General features: G+C 38.0%; 1 protein-coding gene across 1 annotated transcript; it reads right to left on the bottom strand.

The window, feature by feature from the left end:
• Positions 1 to 375: 375 nt before the first annotated feature.
• Positions 376 to 13184, bottom strand: LOC149452766 (galanin peptides-like). Its single transcript, XM_089688992.1, has 6 exons — positions 13030 to 13184; positions 10688 to 10768; positions 7612 to 7666; positions 4966 to 5055; positions 3912 to 3986; positions 376 to 559 (listed from the first exon to the last, which is right to left on the bottom strand). The coding sequence occupies exons 2-6, from the start codon at positions 10766 to 10768 to the stop codon at positions 501 to 503; spliced, it is 360 nt and encodes a 119-aa protein (XP_089545118.1). The 5' UTR covers positions 13030 to 13184; the 3' UTR covers positions 376 to 500.
• Between the last annotated feature and the right edge of the window lie 470 nt (positions 13185 to 13654).

Below are 13654 nucleotides of genomic sequence, written 5' to 3'. Positions count from 1 at the left end.
GCAAAGTGCATGTGGCGTAAGTGATTTTCAGGCAGTATTTTTTTTTGCACCTACAATATGTGATAACTTTACATGTAAAACATGTTTAGAGAAAACACTGTAGCTTAGTTAAAGAAACATATAGGCTGCCATTGCTGACTTTCCTTCTTAGCACTTTCTGGGGGACGGCAGCAATTATAGCTCCTAGATTTCTCCTATGAAAGGTGTACTTTAACCTGATCCAAAATATGGATTTGCTATTGCTGTAGCACGCATCTGAAATACTTCAACATCGTTTAATCTGCTCTAAAACACCGATCATTTGTCACATGTGACAGATTTATTTTAAATTGCCACTAAACAAGAGAAAGCTAATCAATTGATATCTTTAAACGCTTATGGACCAGCTTGAATTTTACTTTATTTTTTCATTGTTTTGAATATTGGACCGTAAAATAAAGGACAGAAGAAATCTCATTGTTTTCTATGCACAGGCCAAGCTCCTGGGATGCTCAGGGACACTAAGCTTGTGTTGACTCTTCCGAGACGAGCAGAGCCATATGATCCAGCGCTCCTGTTTCTGAAACAAGGAAAGTTTATTAGATATTCTGCAAATACGTACTATTAGTCATTGAGAACGTGTTAGGCAGGGAGAGTAAAGCAGCTAGGACATACAAGTAGGCCAGCTCTCTGTCCTAAAACCAGCAGAGCAATAATGTTTATGATTTGCACTTTTGGTGACTCAGAGCTGTTGAAGGGTAGGATGAATATATGCTGCACTAAAGAGTGTTCTTATTCACTGAACCACCTGAGGAAACACTCCACGGCTACCCCCTGCTTCCTAACACTTAGCCCAATGGAGCAATAATGTACAGTAAATGAATTGTTACCTTTGATGACTCAGTATTGTTAAAGGGCCATAAGGCTACACATACAGTCATGGCCGAAATTGTTGGCACCCTTGATATTTCTCCAGGAAATCATGTATTTCTCACGAAACGTATTGCATTAACACATGTTTTGCTATACACATGTTTATTCCCTTTGTGTGTATTGGGACAAAACAAAAAAAGGGAGGAAAGAAAGCAAATTCGACATAATGTCACACAAACCTCCAAAAATGGGCTGGACAAAAGTATTGGCACCCTTTCACAACTGCGGATAAATAAGAATGTTACAAGCATGTGATGCTCCTGTAAACTCACCTGGGGCAAGTAACAGGTGTGGGCAATATAGAAATCACACCTGAAAGCAGATAAAAAGGAGAGACGTTCACTTAACCTTTGCATTGTGTGTCTGTCTGTGCCACACTAAGCATGGACAACAGAAAGAGGAGACGAGAACTGTCTGAGGACCTGAGAACCAAAATTGTGGCAAAATATCAACAATCTCAAGGTTACAAGTCCATCTCCAGAGAACTAGATTTGCCTTTGTCCACAGTGCGCAACATTATCAAGAAGTTTGCAACCCATGGCACTGTAGCTAATCTCCCTGGTCGTGGACGGATGAGGAAAATTGATGAAAGATTGCAACGCAGAATAGTCCGGATGGTGGATAAGCAGCCCCAAACATGTTCCAAAGACATTCAAGCTGTCCTGCAGGCTCAGGGAGCATCAGTGTCAGCGCGAACTATCCGTCGACATTTAAATGAAATGAAACGCTATGGCAGGAGACCCAGGAGGACCCCACTGCTGACACAGAGACATAAAAAAGCAAGACTACAGTTTGCCAAAATGTACTTGAGTAAGCCAAAAGCCTTCTGGGAAAACGTCTTGTGGACAGATGAGACCAAGATAGAGCTTTTCGGTAAAGCACATCATTCTACTGTTTACCGAAAACGGAATGAGGCCTACAAAGAACAAAACACAGTACCTACGGTAAAATATGGTGGAGGTTCAATGATGTTTTGGGGTTGTTTTGCTGCCTCTGGCACTGGGTGCCTTGACTGTGTGCAAGGCATCATGAAATCTGAGGATTACCAAAGGATTTTGGGTCGCACTGTAGGGCCCAGTGTCAGAAAGCTGGGTTTGCGTCCAAGATCCTGGGTCTTCCAGCAGGACAATGACCCCAAACATACGTCAAAAAGCACTCAGAAATGGATGGCAAAGAAGCGCTGGAGAGTTCTGAAGTGGCCAGCAATGAGCCCAGATCTAAATCCCATTGAACACCTGTGGAGAGATCTTAAAATTGCTGTTGGGAAAAGGTGTCCTTCCAATAAGAGAGACCTGGAGCTGTTTGCAAAGGAAGAGTGGTCCAAAATTCCGGGTGAGAGGTGTCAGAAGCTTATTGATGGTTATAGGAAGCGACTGATTTCAGTTATGTTTTCCAAAGGGTGTGCAACCAAATATTAAGTTAAGGGTGCCAATACTTTTGTCCAGCCCATTTTTGGGGTTTTGTGTGACATTATGTCATATTTGCTTTTCTGCCTCTGTTTTATATTTGTTCCAATACATACAAAGGGAATAAACATGTGTATAGCAAAACATGTGTTAATGCAATACCTTTTTTGTGTGAAATACTTGATTTTCAGGAAAAATATCAAGGGTGCCAACAATTTCGGCCATGACTGTATAAGAATTCCTAATTATAGCATGACCTTAAACACTCAAGAGCTACCACTTGCTTCTTATTGCTTAGCACAGCCATCCATCAATTAACCCTTTTATCTGCAATCCTAGCCAATCCTAACCTATACACACTAAGGAAACCACACAGATCAGAACATCTTTTTATATGAACAAACATACAGTATATATAGAATATGCCATACAGTCAACTTGCTAACCAATTCAAAGCCCCCCCAAAAAATTATGTAGCTAATCTTGTGTTATTTGTAGTTTATAATGTTGCATAAAACATAAAAGCAGTACTTTAAAGTGGTTGTAATCCTTTGAAATGAAAAATGATCAAAGCAATCTCTCTATAGTGTGTACTTGCCTCAAACCAAAGTGTGGTTTCTGTCTGCGATCTGCTTCCCCTGCTATCTGCATGAATCACGTCTGATAGGTCAGGCAGACTTCAAGTGATTTAGAGGGATAGAGTAGGGGAGCTCCAGGACACAGCCTATGATTGACAGCATCAGCTGTGCATGTTTCTCTCTGAGACAGTGTGGGGGGGGGGGATTCCCCCCACTCAAGTCCCAGATTAAATTTGGCTGTCTGCTCTATGCTTTGCAGTGTGTGACATCAGATCTTTGCCCTCTGCCATCAGAAATGCTGTATAAACGGTATACTTTGAATGGCTGTGGATAAGATATGGCTACAGGTAAACAGGTACAACTTATGTAGGAAGATATGTTTCATCTCTGTGTATCACCTGAGGCTAGTCCCTTCATGAGGTATAGGTAAGGGTTTACAAGCGCAATCAGTGAAGTTAACATTGAGGATTCTATGTATACTTTATATGAGTTTTAGGAATATAATATGGCCAAGTCTTTTAATAGCAACCATTTCTATTGTACTAGATGCTTGTAATTTCCTTCCCCTGCACCAGATTTACAGCACACCAGTGAGAGAGGCAGGAAAATAATTTCATCGCTATCAAAGAAATTGGATGTATTATGATTTATTTCTAACACTTAGAAGTTTCAATTTGGATCATATACATTATGTATTTGAACAGTGTATCTATTGCCTATATTTTACTTCCTTTACTGTAACAGTTCTAGAATCCTTCTCTAGGGTGCTAATTCACCTTTTCTTTTTTTCTGAAAAGGTGATCTTACACTTTAAGAGGAAAAAAACTGCGGAAATGGCATGCAATTCACAGAAAATATGCTTTTACATATGCTTTAAACCAGGTAGATATCACTTTAGCCAAATATCCTACGGTGGGCCTGGTTTAATAATATTAGTAGGCAGCAGCCAATACATTATTATTGCTTAGGCAAAATAAAACAACTTGCATATTCCTGCAGTTCAGTATAAAATTACCTTTGAGGCGCAGATATGCCAGGAATTCAAGGACAGTCTGAATGGTACTCTCATCCAATGAATGTAGCAGTGTCCCTGTAGAAATAAGAAATATTTAACTTTTATTTTTAAAATTGATCAGTTTCTTTTAAACCATTCAGTGCCTAAGAGATAGGAACATTTTTCACTAATATGGTAATATAATGCAAAGCATATTGAAAAAAGCAAACTGCTGTGTGTGTCCTTGACAAATTTGAAGCCTTTTGACATAAATGTTCTAATAGTAAATGCTGCAGGAATTTACCGTATGAAGATAGGAAGATGATGATACCGTAGGAAGATGATGAAAGAGTTATGCGGTGAGAAAGTAGCGTAAAGAGAATAGATCCACTAGGTCCCTATAGAAGCCATTCTCCTTAAAGTGGGTTAAAGTTTAATCTCAGCCAGGGTTATAATAATATTATTTTTTTTATTTCCCATATTGTTCCTTCAAGGGTGTTAAATGCCACAGTTTCAATATGTGGATGATGAGGGGAGGAAAGGCATTATGCAGATGCAATGTTTGGCGTCTGCTTATTAAGGGGGTTGCTACCCTATGATAAGCCTTGCTGTCTGCAATTGCCCCTTAGACATTAGATGATCATTTGATGTAGCCAAACACAGTTGAATCTGGAGACTAAGAGTGATATAGAGACTGACATTTCTGACCTGCTTCGGAAAATGCTAGCTTCCTGGATATTATACGAACTCCCTGTCTTCAGCACTTTTTAAGCCACTGACCCAAAACAAGTATGCAGATCAGAAAAGTCAGAGGAAAGCCTGGATCTTTGTTTACATACTTATTCTTAGATTCATAATCCCTATTTGTCATGTTTATCATCAAGAGTGATAGAAAATCCAAAATTTTGGGTTGTCCCCAGAACATTAATAGAGGGGAAGCCTTCCAATAGGGAAACTAATTCTACTGACCCTAACTGTTGCCTTTACAGTAGTTCTACTTTAACAATGGTGGCCTCTCCCATGAAAGATTTCTGAAAGAAGGGAAGGAAAATGATTAATAGATAGATGGACTTACCATACATGTCTTTTCCACTCTTGAACAAGTCTTCCGCTATCTCCCTTTTACCAGGTATACCACCTTTATCAGGCAAAGTCCGATGAGCATCTGTTGGAAAAAGATAACAGCCATATACCGGTAGTTAAATTATTATTATTAATAGCAAATGTGTTGAAATTTCTCTAGGCTAGCTAGCAAGATCATCACAGCACACAGAGCTATATTCGGACATTACAACACCATTTTTCCAACAACATCCCACATAAAGCTGCACCAGTGCAGTTGGTGCACATTCCTTCCAGCTCTACTTCAAGCAAGGTAATATTTCAGTTATAGGTGAAGGATGATGGGCTAAGTCAACCTTAGTCTCTATTGGTCTTAAATTTCCCAGCTGAGATAGATACCAACTGTTTCTGTTCCCCTAGAAAGTTTGTTTTTTATCAACCGCCTTTCCATACATCTCCTTATACTACATTCTCTATGAGGAATAATACATAAAAGTCCAACAGGAAGTGTTACCCTCCCTCATTTTGGGCAGCAGGTGTGTAAACCTAGGATCTCGCCAATACACTCATGAGATATAAACACTATCAGACTGACTCTCCAGCATATACCGGAAACTAAAATATATGTTTTTGGTGTACTGACACTTTAGGAAAATAACTCTCTCCAGGTCATTTGTATTTATCACATAGATTTTAGCAAACTTCATTACAGATCTTTACCGGATTCTATTCTGTAGATATTGCAGTGCACTTGCTGAGCTCTTTGCAATTTGGCGATAACTGTGAGTGTCCGCTTTTAAATTTAGTTTATTCTTGAAGTTTATCTAAAGACGTTCTCTTTCATGTTGGATAGAGGGGAATGGTTAAAACCCTGACAGATTTTTTTATTATTTTTTGCCATCAGTATCCCATTGGGAAGAATTCTGTGGACACAACAGAAGTGAGAGGAAATGTGATGACGTCACCATTTGTTTCTTGTATGGGTATCAATATCATCACTCCACAGAAGGCTACGTATGATAAATCTTCTATTGTAAGCTGCTTCTGCATGGGTTTTAATTCACTAACCGCAGGGAACCTTTAAATTAAATTTGTCATGAGACTGACATTGCTGACCTCTCCCTTTGAAAAAGCTAGCTACATGACTTTCATTCTGATCATTTTGCTTCAATACTTTGAATCGCTGACCTGGAATAAGTATGCAGATAAGATATTTCTCCAACTTTCCTCTTCTACATTCTTGTTCCTGTTCAGTGAATCATAATTACTGAAACCAATGGCTCAGCATAACAGCAAGAAAATTTATATTTTTCAGGAAAAGGCCAGAACCTGTAACTCTGTCATGACAAGTTTTTATTTTTAAATACAAAGGTCATAAATAGAAAGTAAAGGGTTATGAATATAAAAATAATAAAACAAGTAAAAAATTATAATTATAAGAGTCAAAGGATATATACAAATTTGCATATATTATGTTTTTTACAGTGAATACCAGCATCAAAGATAATAATATTTTACATACAGACACCAGAGATCACAATACTTCATTAGCAAACAGTGAAACTAATAGAATGATAGGTAATATAATAAAAAACAGGACAATATTATATTCAACATACAGTATATTAAACTAGATTTGTCATTCAGTGCTTTTTCATAAGTACATGATCAGTGCTGTAATAAGGTGATCAGTCTAAGTTCAAGGGCATTACAGTGGAATAGTGTGCATTACTGTGCAGAATTTTGGGAGTGGCACTATGACAGGAGCAGATGAAGGGATGAGGGTTCAATGAAAACTTGTCTACAGAGTAGTGTTGCTTTGGTTGGAAGGAACAGACATTCAAATGTTTCTAAGTTTTTGAATACTATGGTTATAAAACTGCAAATGTAGAAATGACATGCTTTATCAAATGTTTAACACAAATGGCCCCTTCACACAGGCGATTCGATCAGGTCTGCCTCTCAGTTTTTCGGGCTGACCTGATCGAAAGGTCAATGCTTTCCTATGGATCGCCGTGTGTAAACAGACTTGTGTCCATTTACACCAGATCAGCTCCTTGTCCAACCATGCCCGCTAAAAAAAATAGAGGAGGATGGCTCCTTTCACATGGAGGTGAGGGTCCGATCAGGTCCGCCCGTCAGTGTTTCAGGTGAACCTGATCGGACCCTCTATTCACCTCTATGGACCAGCGGGTGTAAACGGACATTTGTTAGTTTACACTCGCCTACCTCCAATCTGATCCAGTACAAAAAAAATAAAAATGAAGGGCATCCTTCCTCCATCCAGGCAGATCAGAGGGTAGTCAGGTGTAAACGGATAGTGCAGTCAGTTTACACACAGCCACCTATAAAGCAGAGGGCTCTGTCTATGTCTGCTCTGCTTACAATGAGCAGACACAGACCTGTCATCTGCTCCAATCAGTACAAGGTCAGTGGACAGATCCCCTGCTGATCAGAACAGAAGGTGCCTGTATGAAAGGGCCCTTAATGTAGCTAGTTGAGAAGGCATTATTACAGTTCTTATGAACCATTCTTCATTAATCAAAAAAAAATCTAAATAAATGTACTACGTGTTACTTTACAGAGATGGGGCTCCTTTAAGTCTACGCAGAAAACCCCTAAAACACACAAAAGAAATCAGGTGTAAAGCTATACTTACGAGGTCCAAGAAGATACCCAGCACTGTTCAAGGTCCATCCTCGCTTGTCTTTGGGCTAAAAATACAGGTGGAATACATGGAAGAGATCAAATAATAGAGATCCTATAGGTGTAGATGCATAGATGTAACTTTCTTACCCATAAATACTTTTTGTTTTTTGATCATCACAAAAAGCCCTCCTTCCCATGAGCAAGATGACAAATGTTATATCAGTCATCTTCAAGCAATGATGTACTTTGCTCCATGGCTTCCAGTTGGATCTTTTGGAGCATAGGATATTGGCTATAGTTTCTTGCCTTATTTACCAGGGCCCAATACTCTTTTCCATTGATATGTTAGGAAGAACAAGAGCAGGTGCAGCGTTCACAATGGAGAAACTGCTACTCAATCTAAGATCAGGTGCTCTGGCTGAAAATGTCCTCCATCCATTAAATACAACAATAAGCAAAAGGTAGATCCGGCAACACCAAAATCCATATTTACATCTTTATTGGTTACATGGTAGTGAAAGAAAAAGAGCTAATGTGTTCTGGCAGATAGCCTTTGAAAGGATCTAGATAACCTCCATTTTGTTAATGTACGCCATTTTAAGTATTAAGTTAGCTTTTTGCAGATATATTAGAAGTTTAATGAAACTGTTTTAGTTGCTCAAGGATATATCAACAGAAGCTAACATGACCCTGACAATGTCTTTGTCTGGTTGTTTCTCAGAAAGCTAGCCAAAACAATTTATACCAAGAAATGTATATGTCATGTTTCATGTAGTTAGCTCATGATGGAAAGTTACAAGTTACAGTTTTTGAAACTCGCTCCCCCCTCCCTTATTTTTCTGTATCCTATATAATCTTAGTAATGTCTAATAAACTTTGAACATCTCTGAACATAAGCTGCCGTTATTTCCGTGTTCAAGGGGTGTTCCCAGAATTCTGCTGATAAACCAGGAATCTCTCCACAGACCGGGGGTCTCTGAGGGGATAAAGAAAATCATCCTTTCAGCCTTGATCGAGGCTATCTGGCAAAACTCGTTAGCTGTTTTTATCTCACTACCATGTAAGCAATAAAGATGTTCAAATGGAGTTTGAAGTTGCTGGATCTACCTTTCTTTTACCATTGATATGTTAGGCTACAGGTTCATGTTAGCAAGTAAACGGTGTATAGCTACTGTAAATCTCTATAGAGATTACCTGCTAGTATTAAAGATTAGTGTTAGGTTTAGAGGCAAATGTATAGTTAGAATATAGAAAATTACCAAATACACAACTGAAACACAAAACAAACATTTTTAAATATGAACCTCTAATTGGTGCAAAAATATTATATGCTGAAAACATTCTTTCAATGTGCCCATGCCCTAAACAACTGTTTAAATTTGCAGAAGCTGCAAATCAGTGTATTCTTCCCATGCATCTTCTTGATAATTATAGACAATTGGGGCTTTAGACAGTCCTTAATTCAGGATTGTTTCACAAAATTAGAGACCATTGACAAATGTGTATACTATAAAAATCATGAATAATAGACAGGAGGAGGGGCTTATCAGGAGGTGGACTCTAACTGTTGGTAGTGGGCAGCATTTATTTTGCTTTAATTACTGTACATTACCATTCTACATTGTGCCTGCAATCATTTTTTAGTGTGGAGGTTAGTGGTAAGTTGAATACAACTGACAGAGATGTGTCAACGTCTTGAATAGCATCAGCATGTTGAAAAGTAAAATGCCACCTAGGCCAGAAAAATTGCCTATTCAATAGCCAGGTACTGTACATCGCACACCATCTGTCATTGTGGTAACCATAGGATTCATGTTGTTGGTTGCCTGCATGAATGCACAGATGAAAAATAATGCATGTACTTCTAGAACAAAATATGTTAAAGTCAGCTGTTAAAGTGTTAGTACAGCTCAGAAGAAATATAGTATTTCACATGAGTAGATGTTGGTGAGTTTGCTCACCCAAAGGTTTCTTCTATCTCAGCTCTGCTCTGTTTGAAGTATTAAACTACTGCAACTCCATGCTGATTCCATAACTCCGTTGATACACTCAATACGGTATCCATCTTGACATCAATCTGGAAATGTATGTGTATAGCTTTCTGATGATGCTATAAGGCTAACCTCGGTCAGCAATATCTAGCGTGATTGCTTAACACTGCAATTTAACACTGTCACTTGCAAGAGATTTATAAGTACATTTTTAAATTGCTCATGATCTGCTGACTTTGATGTCTAACTGTGGCCAATTATAGAGACTAAGATTTCGAGCTTCTTTTTAATTGGACTTACTGGCTGGTCCACAGCAATATCCCTAGCATGGTAATCATATTTGCTTGGGAACAGTTGAAGTAGTGACAGTATTTTTATACTGCTTTTGACAATTACCCAGGTGCTACATGGGGTATATTTATGGGCTGGCACTAGTGCACTAGGTGAGAGGAATGGCTCTGAGTCTATTAATGTGACACAACGCGGTTGGTCCCACTGCATGCACTAGTTTGATAGGTGATGGTTTCAGGGTGCCTCTTTAGACAACGTCGTCTTTATTTTAGTGGTGGGAGAGGAGGGTTACTATTTATTTTTTGATAGTATATTTGGTGAACTTTTTGATAACAATAAAGCTTACATTTTTAGTCAAAGCCACACGTTTCCTTTATAGCAATGACTATATGCCTAAGGACCAAGGTCTTCAACTTGATCCTTGAGCCATTTTTTGTGAATCCCTTGCACATACTGTAGATCGGGATATCCTTGACTCCGAAGACCACTCTACGCCCTTCCCACTGTCTCCATTGTGTATGAGGGTAAGAGCTTTTCCGCTAAAATGTCAAGGTAAATCTCTAAGCGCGATTATAGAAGAGTCCTAACAGAAAATACTAACTACAAATGGGTAAAGTATCCTGTATAATGAAAGATGTGACAACGAGATAAGAACTGCCCCTGCTCCATTTTTTTAGTCTTGACCGTAATAAAAAATTATATATGTACAAACCACCATGTATTTTATTTTAAAAATGATATTCTTTAGCAAAAAAATGTTGCAAACCCAATACATGGACTTAAGTCTTTTGGATATTTTCTTACCAGTAACGTGTAGCCAAAACATTCAGTTGCCATGGCACAGAGAAGAAAAGAAACGCACAACAGAGTCTGTGAATTCCGCATCTACAGAAGAACAAAATCATGTGAAATCTGGTTGGTTCAACTTTCACAAGGTGTACATAATGGCCTTTATTTATTAGGGCAAATAGAAGTGTAAAAAGTGCAGCCGTTATGGTAAACAATTTAAAATTATTTTTCATTGTACTCACAGCTGCTGTAAATTTAATTACCTAAACGTAGAATATACTTGTGGGGATTTTTCTGTTAGCTGAACCCCAGACAGATAAATAAAAATGAATGTAATGAAATCAATTCATATAATTTTAAATAGCAACAAGTGTGAGTCCCTCAGTTAGTCTTCATATCACCCCCCTGTGATCATCTGCACAACAGGACTCAAACTGAGAGAGGAAGGAATAGCCCCAGTAGCCGATCAAGCTGTTGCATTGCACACATACTAACAGACAACATACGTACGTACAGTATAAGAGGAGAGTGCGCTTTGAGCAAAGTGATGCTACTCCTACATCATCCAATCAACAGGGTGGGGACTGGTTCTAAATAAACTGGGATGCCTCTTCCGAGCAAAAGAGAGACTCAACAGAATTTTTACACTTTTGAATTTTATTTTACATGTATTTCAACTATATTTTGGTCAGGACAAGAGGGTACTTTTTATATCTGGAAGAAAAGAGTTAACCTCTGCATATGGAAAGGCTTCTTCACAGTTGGAGCTGTGGAAATGTGGAATAGATTGCCTCAAGAACTAGTTATTGCAGCTCAGCAGAATAAACAGAGCTGGATGCATTCCTAAATGCACAACATAAACTGGATATTAATATTGATAGATAAGAACACCAAAGATTGTTGATCCAGGGAATATTTGATTGCCTTCTGAGGGATAAGGATGGAATTTATTTTTCCCCCATTGGATTGGAATTCAGGCAGTTCATCAGGGACATGCCAAATTTAAATCCATGTATGGGTTGGCTGGTTGTACACAAGTCGATCTATCGATTGACTTGTGTACCACCAGCCTATTGCTTTTTTTCGCAAAAGATTAGTGCGGCTGGCTATATTTAATCTCCAAATATGGAAAGGTTTCTTCATAGTAAGAGCTGTGAAAATGTGGAATAGACTCCCTCAAGAGTTGGTTCTGGCCAGCTCAGTGGATTGCTTTAAAAAGGCCTGGATTCTTTCTTGGATACACAACATTTATAGGTAAAGTTGATCCAGGGAATATCCGATTGCCTCTCGGGGGATGAGGAAGGAATTTGTTCCCCTGCAGGAGCAAATTGGATCATGCTTTGCTGGGTTTTTTGCCTTTCTCTGGATCAATTGTGGGTATAGGATTATAACTTTTTTTTTTCTATGGTTGAACAAGATGGACTTTTGTCTTTTTTCATCCAGACTAACTATGTAACTAAACACTGTATTTTGCCGGCGGGGACGTCTCCCCTTCAGAAGAATACAATAGCCCAGCAGGAAGGATTCCCCATCCACATTGAATGCGTAGTGAAGGAAAAAAAAATTAATCATGCATGGCCTGCTTTAGATTGCCTATAGATCAATGAATACAAACAATACTCCTATTTTCAAAAATGGCTTGTAATAAATGGTTATTTCTGATGTCCGAGGGTAAAAGCCTGTTGGAAATTGCTTTTCTATACTACGAAGCATATAAAACATCAATATGTCAAAGGGATATTGTGCCAGCACTTACACACGTGTGTAAGGATCAACAGTTATGTTTCCACCTATCGGTTTCACAGGATAATATAATATAATACAATACGATATAATATAACATCTGATTTTATGTGGTCATCCTTAGCAAATTGTTATTTGATTGTTTGTTGTGGATTGTAGCACACCATTGCTCTTTAGACAATCTCATTATATCATCTGCATAATAAATACATAAAAAATAAACTTAACAGAATTATAAAAGCATTTGATAATAAGCCATGCAGGAAAAAAAATCTATGTAGACATAGAACCCATACTTACAGTATTACTGAAAAGTGGCAAAATTTATTTACTGTCAGTTAAAAATTTCTATTATTAAAGCTGTGCTTTAAAGTTGTGTTCAGAACAAAGCAATGTAACACATAAATCTTACTGAGTAGAATGTGTGATGTGCAAAAGGCAGAAGTCAGCATCAACCAAAAACTTTTCATTACTGATTAGTTGCTATGAGTAACTACATGTTGTTCATTATGACTCCTAGTACTGCATTATGAAACAGGTTACTGACTTTACACATTATATTATTAAGAGTTCACACAATACAAGCTAAATGAAACACAGAAAGAATAACTTACCTTTAATATAGAAGGTATTGTCTTGGTCTTGAATGTTTTAAAAAAATATATGTTCTTTTACTTTTTTTTGGTCTTGTATTCAAATATAGATGGTGGCCAGAATCTTGCAAGCTTGATGTTACTCAGCCACCCCTCAGTGTCGCAAGATCTCCGACGCTTGCTGGGTATTTATGCAGCAAGCGCAATTTTTTATCATTATCAAGGAGGGAGAAAAGGAGGGGATACAAAATGACAAATACGCATAAAGGTTTGTGATTAGGTAAATGCTATTATTTGCCTTTTCAGCAAGAAAATTAGTTTGATAGGCGTAATTGCCTATAATTGACTTCCTCCTAATGCCAGTAACCTTAGGTCAAGGGCTTGCTTTCTTCTATATGACTTCTTTTTTAACCCCTCCCCTTCCATTTCACCCCTAACTCTTTTTTTTTTTTTAAACAAAATCAACTTCACGCAACTTGGGATTTACCATTATGTTCTTTCCTCTTAGATATACTGTCCATTTGCATTGCAGTAAACAAGGTTAAACAAGCATACTGAATTAAAAAAATACTATTTTCTTTTGAATTTATAGGGTCACAGAGATATGCAAGTACCTTATGTTCAGATGAAAGTCACATCAATTTCA

This window comes from Staurois parvus, unplaced genomic scaffold (assembly GCF_062004578.1).
Source record: "Staurois parvus isolate SC_StPar_1 unplaced genomic scaffold, SC_StPar_1.0 ptg000465l, whole genome shotgun sequence".
In the NCBI taxonomy this organism is placed as follows: Eukaryota; Metazoa; Chordata; class Amphibia; order Anura; family Ranidae; genus Staurois; species Staurois parvus.
Note: the sequence above shows the minus strand (reverse complement) of the source record. Positions and strands in the feature narration are given on the sequence as shown.